Genomic DNA, 15,807 nt, shown 5'->3' on the forward strand with positions numbered 1-15,807 from the left:
CTCAAAATGACCATTTTTTTTCTCTCCTCTCAGAACTGGGCATTCAGCAGCTGCTTTGGAGAGAGGGTTATGGAGCTAATCCTTGCTCTGTAATCATAAATCCATTATATTTTAAACTTTTTTGTTAAATGAACTCACTGACAGTAGCACAACTGCTTCTGCATGCTCTGATCTTTGCTAAAAGGTGTGAAAGTGAGAGGACCTGGAGAACAGCAACAGCAGCATTCAGCATTTTCACTGGGAGGTGTTGATTAGCAGACTTCAAAAGAGCTCAACTTAGTCCTTTCTGTGAGCCCCTGTTAAAAACCAATTTATGCACAAAAGCAGTTTAAGCTAAAGGCAAAGTAGGGAACAGAGACTTGCCCTGAGTGTGACCTGTGAAGGCAGAAATGCTGCTCTAAGTCCTCAACAAAGTGCTCTACAATGACGGCAGCTCTCAGAGTGGTTTTGTGTTCCCTCACTGCTGCCCAGGTTTGGCTTTTAAAGACAAAACATTCCATCCGTGACCCAAGTATTTTGGAGAAACTGTATCCAGATTCTCTTCCCAGAGCTCCAGCACTGGGAGAGAAGGATTTTATTACCATTTTTTATTACTGAGTTACGATTATACAAAGAGCCACAGGCCCAAAGCTTTTTTGCTTCATGCTACCCAGGTTACAAACTAACTGGTTAAACCGACTCATGTTGGGATACCATAGGTCAGCCCAGCTCCTGAGCATCAAGCAAAATGGTCCCAGGGACATAACTAATGGCACAATTCACCTCCCTAGGAGGGACAAGGCTAATGAGGTACATATGCAAGAAACATAAATAGACCACAAACATCCCGCTGGGTTTTGTCCTTGCCTTTCCCGACTGCTTTTAGCCTAGCTGTGTGCGTGGCAGCAGTGATCATCCTGAATGATCCCTGTTGCTGTGGATTCTTGGAGCAGTCATGAAGAGGGAATGGAGGATGTGGTGAAATGCATCTGAAGTAACACACAGCAGATGTCTTAGCAAGACAACCAGAAAGTAAACTGCAGGAGAGGGGCCAGGCAGCCTTGGATGGAGGTTGTGCTCCCACTGCCTGCTCTTGTGAAGATCTGCCCTGGCAAAGGGGAAGCAAAATGGTTTCATTAGGCAGTGTAACACCACAGACATGAGTTATAATGGTCAACCACTCAGTGCAAGTGGCGCAAGTTTAGACTGAAGCTGCTAACTGCAGAGTCTCTTCCCTGGGCTCTCCTGTGACACCACATCTACACAAGCAGGATCACCATCCTGAATAAGAAGCCTAGAAAAAAGCTGTTGCACATGGTGACAAGTGACTTCTTTCAGACCTCAGGGCAGTGGGGGCACAGCCTTTCTGTGCCTGTCAGGTGAGCTCCTGAGGTGGCCAGCTGCAGGGACCATTAGCGACCTCAAATATGTTTCCAAACCTAAGAAAATTTTATTATTGCATCATACTAAATTGTCCCTGCCAACAGCTATGGCTACTTCCCATCTCAATTCTTCTGTTACCTAGTGCTGCAATGCCAGTATGAAGTAATCCTTTGCCATCTTCTGCCCTAAACACCTTGCAGCCTTCAAGCAGATTATTTCAGTGTGATTTACAGAAACATAGAAATATCAAATGGATCTATGGCTCAGGACTGCTTACTCTCCATGAAGAAATGAGGAGCAGCTGCTATTGCTCTATAAATACAGGACAAGTTAGTTCACGAAGCTCTAGGAGTCAGTCTGCAACGGCAAAGCCTAGGCACCTCCCCGGGCAAGGAGGCTGCACTCAGCAGAGCAGTAACGAAGAATGTGGCAGGGCTAATACTGGGCGAGATGCAAAATCTTTATTCCAGTTCTGAATTGGAGAGAACACCACCTCCACAGCTCAGCGTTTGACAGTTCAGTCAGCACAGGGAGAGGTCATGCTTGCCCAGCGGAGGCACAGACTTAGAAGCAGTCCTGTAGGCACTTCGAGAGGAAGCTCAGCTTCAAAGTACGAACACTGACCAGTTTGGCTTAAATTTTTAATATAAAAATTCACTAAAAATGCTAAAATGTGACAAACCATTGGAAATACTGTGACAAACATTTGCCCTTACACAGTAAAAAACAAAACAAACCCAAGAAGCTCTGAAATGCATGGATTTCTTTTTCCTCCCGGCACATCAGACCGCCATCTACTTCAAACGTTCATCTAAAAAAAATCCATGGCACCTTCACCTCGTACTTCAGTACAAGAAGCTACTCTCGATGGACCAGCACAAATAGACCCAGGAAAAAAAGGACTGCATACTGTAAGAGAAAGAAGACACAAGAACGCACATTCACATCTAAAGATGCAGTTAACAGCAGCAAACATACAGGGCAAATGGTTCTGCTTGTACATGTGAAGTTCTCATGAAGTAATTTTAGCTGGGGTGGGAGAAGCAGGCAGAAAATGAAAAGAGCTCTTACCTTAAATTTTGGATAATCATTCATTAAGATAGTCACTATTCCAATATAGGGCACAAATCTACAAGAATAAAGGTTTTATTAAAACAAATACTATTCATGGCTGCATATTGGAGAAGCACTGCCCTGGTACTTCAGCAAAGGAAGAGCCACTTAAGTATGCTGAGGGCTATGGTCAACAGGCGTAACAGGCTTAGGACTTCCTCCTTCCAAGCAGGGAAGCCATGGCAGTGGGAGCCAAGTGACAACCAGCCCCAGAGTATGTTTTAGCCTCTGCCCTGTTCAGCTCTCACCTGCCTGCAAAGACTGTGCCTTGCAGACTGATATTGATAGCAATTCTGATCACGCCTGAGCGTGTGTGGCCTTTGCATCAGTGTCCACCCAGCATCAAAACCTCAGGATGCAGTTCAGGGACTGATACCTTCATTTAAGCCCAGCCAAGAACTGAACTATCTTTGTTTTTTAACTCTCCACAGTACCTTTTGAAATGCTTTCAGGCAGGTCACATAAACCCAGCAGGAAGAGTTCAAGAGGAAGGGGGGGATTAACAGATGGCACTGGGAGAGGGCAGCGTAAAAAGCAGCATCTGTTTCAACTTCACTTACCCTCTTGCTCGTCCTACTACATCCTTTTTCTCCAACCAGTGCTGCCCTCGTTTGTAGAGCCCTCTGTCATCAACAGCGTTATTGTCTCCCTTTGTCAGAAATTTGATGTCACCATTTTGCCTAGCAAAGGAAAGGCAGCCAGGTAAGTCAGAGAAAATAACTCATTAAAAGCTGTTCTAGAGCGAGCGCATAGAGACTTACACAAAGGTTTTAGAAGCAATCATGTCCTACATGTCAAGCAAGATGAAAAAGGGAAACTCTGTCAAATGCAGTGGAAAGCACACAGTTTGGAGAAACACTGCCAATGAAAGAATGAATTCTGGCCCCAGACAAGCTTTCTAGCAGAGCTGAAGAACAGAACCAGCAGGATGAGCCATTTCTAGCAAAGGTGCAGCTACCACCTCTTTGCTTTTGACCTCTCTCATGTTGATGCTTCTCTTGCTTCATATACAAATGTTGGGTGCTGGGCTCTGTATTACCACCCAAAATGAGATTTGCGGTTAAAGCATACAGTTCTACACAGTAGTGGTCAGAAGCAAGCTGAAACTTAGAAATTATTAGGAAAGGGGGATAAAACAAAGCAAACAATACCATTATGATACTGCATGAACTCACAATGTGCCTACATCTTGAATGCTCTGTGCAGTTCTGAACCCCCTACATCCTTTTTTGAAATGGAGAGAAGAACTGGCAAAGGCTCAGAAATGGATAACAAGGTCTGGAACCACTTCCATACAAGAAACAACAGACCAGGACTCTTCAGCCTGGAAAAGACAGAACTGATGGGAGATATGACGGTAGTCCAATACAAATGACACAGACAACAACAATAAAACAGCTTTTCACTGCCTCTTCCAATACCAGACTGAGAGGGCATCAAATGAAACTCAGAGATAACAGATTAAAACAAGCCAGAGAAGGAACTATGTAGAACTAACAACACTGCAAATGTCTCACTGGAAGGATATTTTGGATGCCAAAAAATTGTGTCAATTCAAAAAGTGACCAGATACTCCATGCGAAAAAGTGAAAGAGGCCATTAATAATGAACTGTGACTTTGTGCTTGAAATCATAATGTGCTAAAGCAGGGAAACTATCACTAAATACTCTCTCTAGTCTTTAATTCATCCTGAGATTAATTAGTTAACTTGCCAAAACCAGGATCCTGGAGCAGATGAACCTTTGCTTTGACTTGGAAACAGCTGCTGTTATGCTCTAGCTCTACACACCACGTTGTGCATCCTTCCCAGTCATTTCCATTCAGCATGCTGGGCAATCAGCCCTGCTGGCTTCTAAGCAGCAGCTTGTGCCATTGCTCGGGGTTCAGTGACCGCTGTCATGTCCCTGTGGCATCTGGAAGCAGATGCTGAGCAGGAGCATTCTCCTTGCTTGATTCTGTCGGCTTACTCACAGAAATGAGAGATCAAATGCAACACAGGAAAGCATGCAGAAGGTCGTCTGAGCTCATGCTGTTTTCATCATGCCTGAATAGCAGCATGTGTTACTCAACAGGAGAAGCTTGAAAGGAAAAAAAGGGGGGGGAAGAACAGATCTTTCTTCAAAGCACATTTGTCTCCCTGTGTGGGGACACCAAACTCTAGACTTTGAGATACAGTCTGGAAAAAGAAGATATCCAAATGTGCAGATAACACAGTTATCTATGCAGACTGATGGTGTAGGCACACACCATCTTACTAAGTAGATTAAATGCTCTATCACGCACTAGCACAAGAAGCCCACAGCCCAGTTGCTCTGTCTGAAAGGTGAATGAAATCTGCTCTGGCTGTCCTGCACCAAAACCAGCAAGTAAGTTTTGACCACAGACTGTGTTTAGTGATAAAGAATGAATTCAATTTCAGTCTGAACACAGAAAAAAAGACCAGCAAGGAAAACACGTTTTCTCCCTGAGACAGTACTCATGTGAACTGGAGCCCAAAACACCAGAAGATCACAGAGAACAGGGTTTCTATTCTCCCTCAGCTTGACAGTCTTGTCAGCTTTCACAGAGACTTTTCACAGTTTTCATATTCAGTCCATAACTACAGGAACAAATGGGGAACTCCATCCATTCAGAGGATACTCCTGAACTCCAATCTGGCACCAGAAAAACATTCTTTAAATAGTGAAAAAAACAACTGATAGCCAAGCCCTGCCTTCAGCTCTCCTGGCTTCTGCCTGGCTTCAGGTTGCAGTAGGGATTTTTCAGTTTGTCTTTCCTAACGTAAAGTTCAGGTTTGTATTTGGTTGTTTTATTTAAATGAAATCTAAAATACTGGAGAATGGTTTTACTTCAGAGAATCGAGGACTGGCACTATGGTCCTATTACTTAAAATAAAAAAAGCCCTGGATACCTTAATAGTGCTGAGATAGAGCCAAGCAAAAAGTGTAGGGTGGGTAACATCTGGAGACGAACTGACACACAAAATGCACATTTCTGCTTCTCCTTCCCAAACAGTGGCTGAGAGTGGAGAGAGAAGACCTTGAACTTTGTTGCCTCCTCAATAATGAGCCCAAGCAGCACTGGAGCCCAGCCGAGCCTTTAGCATGCAATAGGGGAGGAGGAAAGTAGCATTTCACTTAAGAGTTCCCAAGACATCACAAAAAGTGCACGTGCAACATTACATTACAGATTTACCAACTATACTGACCTTATTTTTGAATTACTGGTATTAAAGTGGTACTTTGAAAACTGACATTGTTAAAAGATTTGGGTACAGAATAAATCTGAACAGCACAGACTGCTCTGTCTACTGGGAGAGGTGCCACCCTCTCATAGCCAGGATTTCAGCTGGACTATTTGTGTGCATGAACCTGGCTGACCTTGTCGTTGGGCCAGACAAACGATCTGCGTGCCTCAACAGCTGTGGCTGCCACAAATGCTTGGGGGAAGGGACCCTTCTCTATCCCCTCAACCTCACTTGACTGGAGCAGTCATCAAATGCCACCTTTACACATGATTCAAGTGATTCCCTTAACCTAGGAACAGATATCCAAGTGCTGGTATAGTTCCAGTTCATTCATCTTGCAGCACGCTTTTACTCTGCAGAAACAGATACTGGGACCCCATCCAACTGCTGCCCTCTCCAAGCTGGCTTGAAGAACCAGGGATTCAGTGCAAGATTTAGTTTTTGCTCAAATGCCTCACAGGGAAGGCTTGTATCCCCACAGACTGGCCTGAAGCAGTCATAGCATCCAGCAAAACAGAAAGGCTTGTGGCTGCTGAGGAAGCCTTGCTTGAAAAATTAAGCCCTTTTCAGCAGTCAACCAGAGTGAGTGTGCTTCATTCCCTCAGGCATGCAACCTGACAGATGTTCAGAGAATGAACCAGACATGGACAGCCCAGCGCATAGAGACTGCGAGTGTAACACCACCGGACTTTCTACAGAGAAGAAAAGAAACACCCTCTCTCTGCATGACAGCAGAAGCCAGGACCACAAAGACAAGCTTTAAAATAACGCACGCCACACACAAGAATACCCTTCTTCCGTAAGTTCTACCTCCACAAACAAGAGCCACTTCACTCACGTAAGTGCAGCTGTGCCTATAGGTGACAACACGTGGTACCTTGGGATGGAAATGATGGCACAGGAGACATTAAGTGACATGGGGAGTCCAGGTTACTCGCACAGACTCCCCACCTTGTGCATTCTGCTGGATTACCTTTACAAGTAAACCAAGGAGGGCAGATTTTGTCTGTCTGAAACTTCTATGCTGCTTCCTACAGCACCTGCATACCAGTTACTGACATCACACCCATTCATTTACCCAAGGAGATGAGGAAAAACATAATTTAGCTAAACATCCTGCAGTACAACCCCCCAAAATTCTTAACATACTTCTCATGAATTTTCAGGACACGATGGACTATAGGAATTTCCCTTCCTTCTATCCTAAAGACCACGATTTCTCCCACTCTGATTGGATCTTCAATTCGGTTTGTGAGGAACAGGAGATCTCCTCTGTGAAACGCAGGCTCCATGCTGCCACTGAAAAAGAGAAAAGGAGCAATTGAACCATATTTAACACTCAGAATCAGGTTTTGGAGATTACAGTCCTTTAAGAAAAATCTCACAAGAACCTCAACAGAGAACTCCTAAGAAAACCATCCTGGAGACCAGGCAGTGTTGAACCTCTATGACAATCAGATTTTAAATTGCCGTCCTACCAGCAGTTTAGATTTGCTGGGAAAAGAGCACTGCCAGCAGCCAGTGTTAAAATCACACCAAACAGGAACACCCTTCTGCTTTCTTCATAACAGCAAAGCTGATGACAAGCAGCATCTTGACTTCTGAGCTCTTCACTGGTAGAGCTTCCACAGTGGTGGGAAGTTTCTTTTCATAGAATTAGAGAATCAGTGAGGTTGGAAAAGACCTTTTGGATCATCAAGTCCAATCTTTTTATTTCATTTGGTTTTATTTTTTGCAGTCAGGTAGATCCTCCTCACTAACAAAGCTCTGAACACACACAGGCTCTGTGTTCCCATCGGGAACAGACAGACGGGTGTGCTAAAAATTTGTTACTGTGATTCATGGCTTTGCTTCATGATCTCCTTTCAGGCACTGCTATTCATTTATTTTAGTCCTGTCTTCTAAATGGCAATTGTTACAAAATACTTAATCTTCTTCATTCCAAACAAGTAATGCAGTCCAAAACAAAACGATGAACTTTAAGTATCACGTATATTCGTGGTTTATCTTGAGGCAGCGCAGAAGCTGCTATTTGGAACAGAAGATCACATCGCTGAAGAAGGGATGTGACCTAACAGCCCCTCTCTTACTCACTGGAAGAACAACATGAAATATCAACCCTGTACTTACAGACCCTTCGGGAGGCAGTTTTGCTAAATGGCATGTGGTGATTAACACCAATATAGAAACACACAGAGAGGCCAGTGCAGCCACAGAACAGGCCCTGTGCAATATCCACATCAGCAGCCGACGGCTGCCCAAGGAATCTGTCCCAGGCAGTAGGAGGGTGGGACCCCTAACACTGGTGGTACTGACTGCATGGCACTTCTGTGAGGGCAACGTACAATACCTAAAACATATCCAGTCAGAGAGCAATAACCCTTATATAAAAGAGTACAGCTAAGGCTCCCCTTTCTCTGGCCATGCTATAGCTCACTAGAAGGCCAGGGGAAAACCAAGCCACTGCGAAAGATGAGTTAGTATTTTTAAGGATGTAATGTAATAAAGCTCACCAGGCATTTCAAGAAAACATCAAATCCTTTTCATTGTAAAACTTTATTCCCTGGTGTCTCAAATCAACTCCCTTTTCACTCCCCAAGACTCATTTGATACTTCACCTACCCATGCAGCAAGACCGGCCAGCACTGCGGAGGTACCAGTGCGCTGCGATGTTCTACTACCACAACTTCTGCTGTGGGAAGTGCTGTTACCCTTGATGAGAGGATGGGGTCTGCCACAAACACTGTGTTTATACAGGGATAACCCTCCCAAGCTTCTCTGCTTCCAGGCCTTCCTTTTTCAAGGCTCTTTCACCCACACCACCAAGCATTTCTCCAGGAGGTTTGATACGATCCAGAGTTTTGCTCTCACCGTATTTCTTTGAAGTCCTTCCTCCCTTTCCCCATCCTCTGGACCACCTCGCTAAGGTACAACGCAGCAGCTGACAGAAGCAGAAGGATAAGATGCTGGTTTCACTGAAGGCTGCCGGCCATGCTTACCTGCTTCCTCTTCCCTCGCTGTTCCTCCGCGCTACACGGCAGTGCGAGTTCTCTGTGAGCCGGGATCGGGACAGGAGCCTCCCGCTGCCCCATCCCTCAGGAAAACCCCCTCGGGCGGGCTCAGCGCCGCCGGCCCGCAGCTCTCCGACCCTCACCCCCCTCTCCGGACCGATACCACCGAACGCGCCGCATTGACCCGCCCGTTTACCTCAGCACCACCACGATGGGGCTCTCGCTGCCCGTCACCACCATCAGCCCCTTCCATATCATGAGGGCGGACGACACGATCATGCCGAAGTTCAGCACCTGGTAGTAGAGCTGGAGATGGGGGGGTGTCGGTCAGGCCCCGCGCCCGGGCAGGGCAGGGCAGACCCGATCCACCCCCCGCCCCGCCCGACGCCCCGCCCCGCCCCGGTCCGGACCTGCCGCTTGTTCATGCGCCGGACATCGTCCAGAAAGTCCAGCGACAGCATCGCCGGCACCGAGCGCGGCGGCCCCAGCCCGCCCGGCCCCGCTTCCGCTTCCGCCCGCCTCGCCGCCGCTTCCGGGCCCGCCCCGGAGGGGGAAGAACGACGCCAGGCAGGGCCCCTTGGATGATTTTATTTGCGATACTTCGAAGTAAACATCATAGCAAGGCACGGACGCCGCTGCGGGTTAAATAGATACGTGGTGGCTTGGGGGTGCCCCCTGCTATCCTTAGCTCTACGTAGGCTACCTGGTAAAACATCCCCTAGGCTAACGTACACTGTATCAAAAAATACAAAGAGTCCAAACTGTTCGTATCAAAACATGTTGAGACGAGAGGGTGAGCGATCCGAATGCAATAAGATAAATAGTTCTTAAATTATTTAAACATCATCATAGTAAACAATAATGAGTGGGGTTCTGGCTCAAAGTAATTAAAAAAATAATGGCATAGGAGATAATTCTACTACACAAAGCACGTGTGACGGGGGAACGGCTGAGGAGGGAGAGTCAATATGACTACGTGGAAGGACACGTCTACCAAGTGGCAGTAATGCTGAGCTGTGTCGGGAGAAGAGCTATGGATGGAACACCGGCAGCCTCGCTGCAGGCTGCGACCCCCATCTGCAGCCACAGCTCAGCCCGAGCTGACGCGGAGCACTGGTACCAGGCGATACCGTCAGCAGCGCTGGGGCGGTTTTGCTCCAACTGATGCCATGGACAGGGATGGGGTGTGGGGGGGGTGTTTCCCCCTTCTGGGATGGTGCCACCCTGCCACCCTGCTCTGCCCAAGCTCCCCTCTGGGAAAAGCCACCAGGCACCGGGCCTGGTTGCTCCCACCCTGGGGACAACTTCCAGCAGCACAGCTCCACTGACATGTGGCCAACAAATCCCCAAGGGGACAAGGCCCTCCTTAACACGACATGTGACTTTGAGCTGTGCTCACCCGAGAGCATGTGGGCTACAGAATTCTCTTTCAGGATGATTCAGGTCTGAGACATTTCATTAAACTGCATTTTGGAAAATAGGGTTGTTATTCTGGCAATTAAAGAAAAATCAGCACAACTTACAGCTTGAACCCGTCCCGTGTAACACAGAAGATCCCGGATCAGCCAGCATGGTCCTGACAAGCGTGTTTTGCTGAGACGGCATTATGAGTTAAAATGAGTAAAACAAAGACAGGATGGGAAGAGAAAAAATAAGCCATAAATAGGAGAAAGAAAGCGATAGGGAAGGCAAGGCTCGGGCTCCAGGCAGAGGCTGAGGCAGTGCACACTTGGAGGAGAGCTCATCTTAAGGAAACTGCAGCTGCAGAAAGTGCTCCTTGATCCTCAGGAGTTGGACAAGCTCCAGCGAGGATTCTTGCCCTGCTTTCCCTTTTCACCTCTCTGGTCTGGCAGAGAGTTAGTGCTTAGGATGCAATGGCAGGGTTGGGTTTTTTAAATTTCCCTTACAAATAGAAGTTAACGGAAAGCAATGTCCATTCCAAGAAATCAACAGAATATTTCAAAGATTTGCCCCATCCCCACCCTGTATTTTGAGTAAAAACCCCCCAACAAAAAAACCCTGACCAACCAAAAGGGGTTTTTTTGTTTTTAAGTCTTAAGAGACTTTGAATGATTGTTCTGCGAGGTGCTATTAGGACCCTCCACGCCACACGTCTGACTGTGTTCACAAAGAGCTGAGTCACTTTTGCAGTCTTTGCATTTCAGGTTTTCTTCTTCTGCCGTAGTGTTCATCTCACCATTATAGCCCTCGTGTCCATTCTCACCTATCTTCCTTTCTAACTCCTGCCTTTCATCTTCCTCCTCCTCCTCTTCTTCTTCCTCCTCTTCCTCCTCCTCCTCATCTTTTACTTTATGAACAATGAAGAGGTGTCTGTTCAGAGAGATGTGAGAGGTGTAGCACAAGCCGCAGAACAAGCACTGGTAGGTGGAGCTGTCTGTCTTGTGCCGAGGTATGTGTTCCTGAAACTCAGTGCTGATGTCTGTCACGAATCCACACTTGGCGCATTTCCAGTCTGCTCTCAGTTTTTTGGCTGGCGGCACACCTGAACCCGCAGTGGTCTCTGCCTCACCCAGCTCATCCATTGCCATCCTCTTTGGAGATTTTGCCTTAAAAAAAGTAAGATTAAAAAGTTACTTCATTGCTCAAGCCCCTGGAAGAGCAAGTGCTCAATCCCACACACGTATCTGAAGACACCCATGGGTGAATCCACATCGATATTTTGAAACAAACTATACAAAACTGTGCCACGGGACTCCTGTCACATGGCCTTTCCTCCCAGCACCCAAACCCCTCACCCCAATGTGCATCATCTCAACTGCTGTCCTGCGACAGGAGACCTGGGAAGGGGTGCCTAGGCAGGAACATGATGGACAAAGAGAATGTGAACTTGGTGCGGGAAGGAGGAGCCCACCAAGCAGGGACAGCTGAGGAACACAGGGATGGTCATCAGCCCAGACAATGCTGCTCAGATTTAACTCTGAACATTCTCCCCTCCACTCAGGCTTTTTCTTCATGGCATCTCTAATTAACTCATCCCCTCATCCTGCAGCGTGCTTCTCTTCCCACGAGGATGGCACACTTGCATATGTCCCTTCACATGATTTTCTTATCTCCTTATCGAGCAGCACTGAGCAGTTTTTGTTTAGAATACAGCTTATAGGCTTGTATTTGCAGACCCGCTGGAGCCATGGGAAGCCTCTGGCTGTCCCTGGTTAGCCATGTGGCTCTGCTTGGGGAAGCAGCCACCAGCTCACGGAAGTGAATTCTTGGGTTAGCCCAGGTTTCCTTACAGCATAAATACAGAGGGGAGTCAGTCTTGGCTGTGATCCCTCAAGGGATCAGGTGAATGATAAATTACAGTGATATGGAAAAGGTACATCTATTTTTAAAGTAAACGGAGCAAAGAAGCTCAATCAGCCAAGCCTCCACTCCAAACCCACCCGAAATCAATCAGCTGACCAGTTACACTTGCTGAAAACAAATTACACAGTCCTACTTAGGAGGAAGGCAGTTCACATAAGAAGTGGACCTAAGTAATAAGTAATTTAAAAGACAAAAAAAAAATCTTTTGTAACTAGCAGAAAGAAAAAAAAAGGAAGAAAGAGGAAAAATGTAGCAGGCTCATGACCAGAGCAGCAGGGTCAAACAAGGATAATAACAATCTAAATTAGACCTGGTTACAAAGCAGATTGCAAAAAGGCCAGTAAAACATAAGGCCACACGTTCAGGAATATCTTGAAAAATGCAAGATATGTCGTGCTGGTGCTGCTGCAGCTCAACTGCACTTTCGGCTCTGATCCTGACACTGCCAGAGAGAAGCAAACTGGATGGAGTCAAGAAGAGGACAAGAAAATCTGCCATGTGGATGAGAGGGCTCGACATAACACCCCAAGGGAACAGCTACTCGCCAGGTACATTTATTTTTCAATGAAAATATATCAGTTACTTCTGCTGTGTCTCTCTCTGGAGCTTTTGCTTTGGCCATCTGGGATAAGTCTGGGTTTTTGATGCCATGCATGAGGCTGATGTGATTCTCCAGCATGAACGGCTGAGGAAATGTCTGATTTTCATCTGTGCAGTACCTTGGAAATAGAAAAAGGAAGAAAATTTATTAAGAGGAAATCCCAGCTCTTTGGTTCCATTCAAACAGCTCTTTGTTATGTGCCAAACCAGTAGGTATCATTGGAGTGGAGATGCTGGAGAGTAATGTATGATTAGATTACCAAAATATGCAGCAAATCGCTGGTTTCATAATAAAACATTACCCCTGAGAGAACTCTAGAACAGTTTAGAATTTACCACAGTAAGCATGAATGGGAATGAAAGTAGGGCACATCTTATGTACAGTTCAGTATTAAGTAAATAGAGGGACTAGTGGTGATCAGCCTCACTGTGATACACACTACACAAGATAAATAATCAAGATGGAAAACGCAGCGAGGGGGAACGACTCTGAGATAAGAGATGTAGACACAGAGGGACCTCATGATTTGTGTAGCACCGAGGAGGCTGACAGCAGAACCGGGTTCCGCACATAGTGTTCCCAAGCACCACTGCAGCATCCCATCCGCAAGACCATCCGTATCATAGCACACTGAAAATTCTTACAAAATTGCTGAACTTCCAACTTTATTAATAAGCTAGGCAGAAGCACTCAGGAATGCATCATGTATGTAACTATTCATGTTAAAACTTGGTAGGACTCAAGAGCTGCCATTTCAAGAGCTGCCATTTCAAAAGGAGATGTGAAGTGGATGCGCCACCTTGACTCCGGGATGACCAAGGTCTACTGGAAGTAAGTGCCATGTCTTGCAGAAACAGTAACACCCCCCCCACCCCCCACAGCACGGTGAAGTACACAGAGGTCTCTGTTAGCAATTGTGAAGCCCAAGATTGACTTTGTACCCTTCTGCTGCCTGCAGTGTGACATGGGGAAGGTTCATCAGCTACACATCAACCCGAGCAATGAGGCAAGTTACATTGGACTTCTCTGAAATGCACAAATTGCAGTTGAAATGCAGGCAGCAAAGGATGAAAAGCATCAGCGAGGAGACGAAGTGTCTCTGGGCAACAAAGATATAATTTAAAAGGAGAGAAGAAGATTCCTCCTGAGCTTCCAGTAATTAAATGACAGTCAGTAATGATGTGAAAATGCAGACGTGCTCCCTGAATACTTCTGGTTTTAACAGGAACCGCTTAGATGATAAATCAATATTTAATAATGATGGAATTTTTCTTCCTCATGGAGGAAAGATGAGAGGTTATTAAGTGGTATTTATCAAAAATAAACATGTTGAAAATCAAGCATTCCAGACAGTTTGTACTTAAGCCTTGGAAAATGAGAGCAAGTTCTTGTAACAATAACCAAATGAATTATGAAAGAAAATACACAACACATCAGAATACTTTGCAATTTGTCCTAATTTAGAATTCTTTTCATGTGGGCAGGGAAAGATACTTTCCTAACCTGAATTACTCCAGTGGCAGGAGGGTGTTCAAGCAAGTCCTCCATCACTGGTTTCTCCCTATGAATTTAACAGAAGGCAGAGCCCTAAGCACGGCAGGGGGAGAAGGGGAAATCACAGCTTGAAATCTTAGAAGCCAGAGGGAGGTGACCTACCAGACAGCACGCTGAAGTCACCAAAATACTCAACTGCCGGATCAATGACAAATTTTACTCATTTACTCATGGAAATCCAGGAGAGGAGAAAAGGGTGACAAAAAGTTAAAGCATCAGAAGTCCTGAAGAGAGTAACAGGTGAGACTGATACAAACTGCCTGGTGGGAAAAAGGAAAACAGACACCAGCAACCAAGGCAAAAGAAAAGGAGCAGCAGAGACGTGATGCCTTACAGAGTGCACAAGGGAGCTGAGGAGGAATTCGAAGAAATGGCAGGATTTCCAAGCAACAGTCACAGAGGAGCTTTTTAAAACAGCACTTTGGACAAACTAAGAAGGACCAAAGGGGAGACTGAACAGAACACCTCGGATCCAGACAAAGAGCAGCTGTTGGAGATGCCAGCACAAGTACTTCAAGGAAGAGGTTTCATTTGAAGAGTGCTGTGATTTCACTAAGTCTCCCGCTGCAATGATTAAAGAGCACAACCACTCTCCAATTAAGACTTCATCAACAAATTCTGAGAAGGAGCAACTACAAGCTTGAGAATTAAACACAACCACAATTCACTTGAATTTTCAGCTGTGGCTTCTCTGCTGTAAACATGACCCTTGCGTGAAGCTGTGCATCCACAACTGTGTATTGTTCTGAAACGTAATAGAGAAGCTGGACTCCAGGGCCTGGACATGCAGACAGCAGGCGGACACATCCGAGGCCATTAAACAAATCCTTCTTCCCAGCTAGGCCTTAAGTTCATTTTGATTCTGATACACTCCACTTTGAAAACAACTGATCCAGAGAGAATAGATAAGATACAAATCAGGTGCACGTAACTCCAAAGATCATCAGGCACGTAATCAAACATACTGGGAGCCAACATTTCATCTTCTCCAGAGGTTCCAAGTCAAAGCACAGTTACAAGAAATGGAAAGTTTAGAAGTCCTGTCTGAAAAATGCATCAGGAATATATTCTTATCAGGCCCCAGTGGTGATACCAATACTTTATCCATTTACTGAAAGCTATTGTGGCTCACTAGGCAGTCCAAAGAAATAAAACACATGAGGATGTACTCTTCAAGACAGGCTTTTAGTAACTTAAGTACAGTAAAGTGACAGGACACTCTTCAGAAACGCTTGTGTTAAGCCAAAATCTAAGTTAAATAAAGAAAATCCCCCAACCTCCATTACTGCAAACTTCCCTTCAACACAAATGTGTTTTAATTCTTTTTTCAGAAGGATGCCTCAGAATGAGACAGGAAGCAAGTCTGCACAGTCGCTCAGATATGACTTATTCTGCAACAGCAGATGAGAACACAGCTGTTGTAGAGGCAGTTTTGTAAGCACTGGGCTTTGTCCTGAACTGAGACTCTATTCACGGCTAAAAAATCTTCCCCAGCAATGATTTTCATTCACTGCTGATTCACATAGCTCATCTCATGTCCCCAAATCCATTTTCCAACTTTGAGGTGCATCTTCCCAAGCAAATCCAGCAGGCT

At 45.7% G+C, this 15,807-nt stretch overlaps 2 protein-coding genes across 7 annotated transcripts in view; both read right to left on the minus strand.

Moving 5' to 3' along the window:
- Positions 1-1,806: 1,806 nt before the first annotated feature.
- On the minus strand, positions 1,807-9,273 carry SEC11A (SEC11 homolog A, signal peptidase complex subunit). 3 transcript variants are annotated; one of them, XM_030496835.1, is made up of 6 exons: positions 9,145-9,273; positions 8,931-9,040; positions 6,873-7,022; positions 3,036-3,155; positions 2,434-2,491; positions 1,807-2,271 (listed from the first exon to the last, which is right to left on the minus strand). In XM_030496835.1, exons 1-6 carry the CDS (start codon positions 9,193-9,195, stop codon positions 2,221-2,223), a joined length of 540 nt encoding a protein of 179 aa, XP_030352695.1. In that variant the 5' UTR covers positions 9,196-9,273; the 3' UTR covers positions 1,807-2,220. The 3 variants fall into 3 exon arrangements, with proteins under 3 accessions (XP_030352695.1, XP_030352696.1, XP_030352697.1); XM_030496836.1 differs by having other exon boundaries at positions 8,931-9,028; positions 9,145-9,251; XM_030496837.1 differs by lacking the exon at positions 2,434-2,491 and having other exon boundaries at positions 9,145-9,253.
- A 925-nt stretch (positions 9,274-10,198) lies between these two features.
- The window catches only part of ZNF592 (zinc finger protein 592), a 39,089-nt gene continuing 33,480 nt past the window's right edge, over positions 10,199-15,807 (minus strand). For 2 of the 4 annotated variants that reach the window (XM_030496823.1, XM_030496822.1), the window contains 2 exons: positions 12,642-12,777; positions 10,199-11,301 (listed from right to left, as the gene is read on the minus strand). In XM_030496823.1, the coding sequence (XP_030352683.1) occupies positions 10,783-11,301; positions 12,642-12,777 (655 nt within the window). In that variant the 3' untranslated portion in view covers positions 10,199-10,782. Of the gene's footprint in view, positions 11,302-12,641; positions 12,778-15,807 lie in introns of those variants that run through there. The other 2 variants (XM_030496824.1, XM_030496827.1) reach the window with 2 other exon arrangements.

Source organism: Strigops habroptila, chromosome 9 (genome assembly GCF_004027225.2).
Source record: "Strigops habroptila isolate Jane chromosome 9, bStrHab1.2.pri, whole genome shotgun sequence".
In the NCBI taxonomy this organism is placed as follows: Eukaryota; Metazoa; Chordata; class Aves; order Psittaciformes; family Psittacidae; genus Strigops; species Strigops habroptila.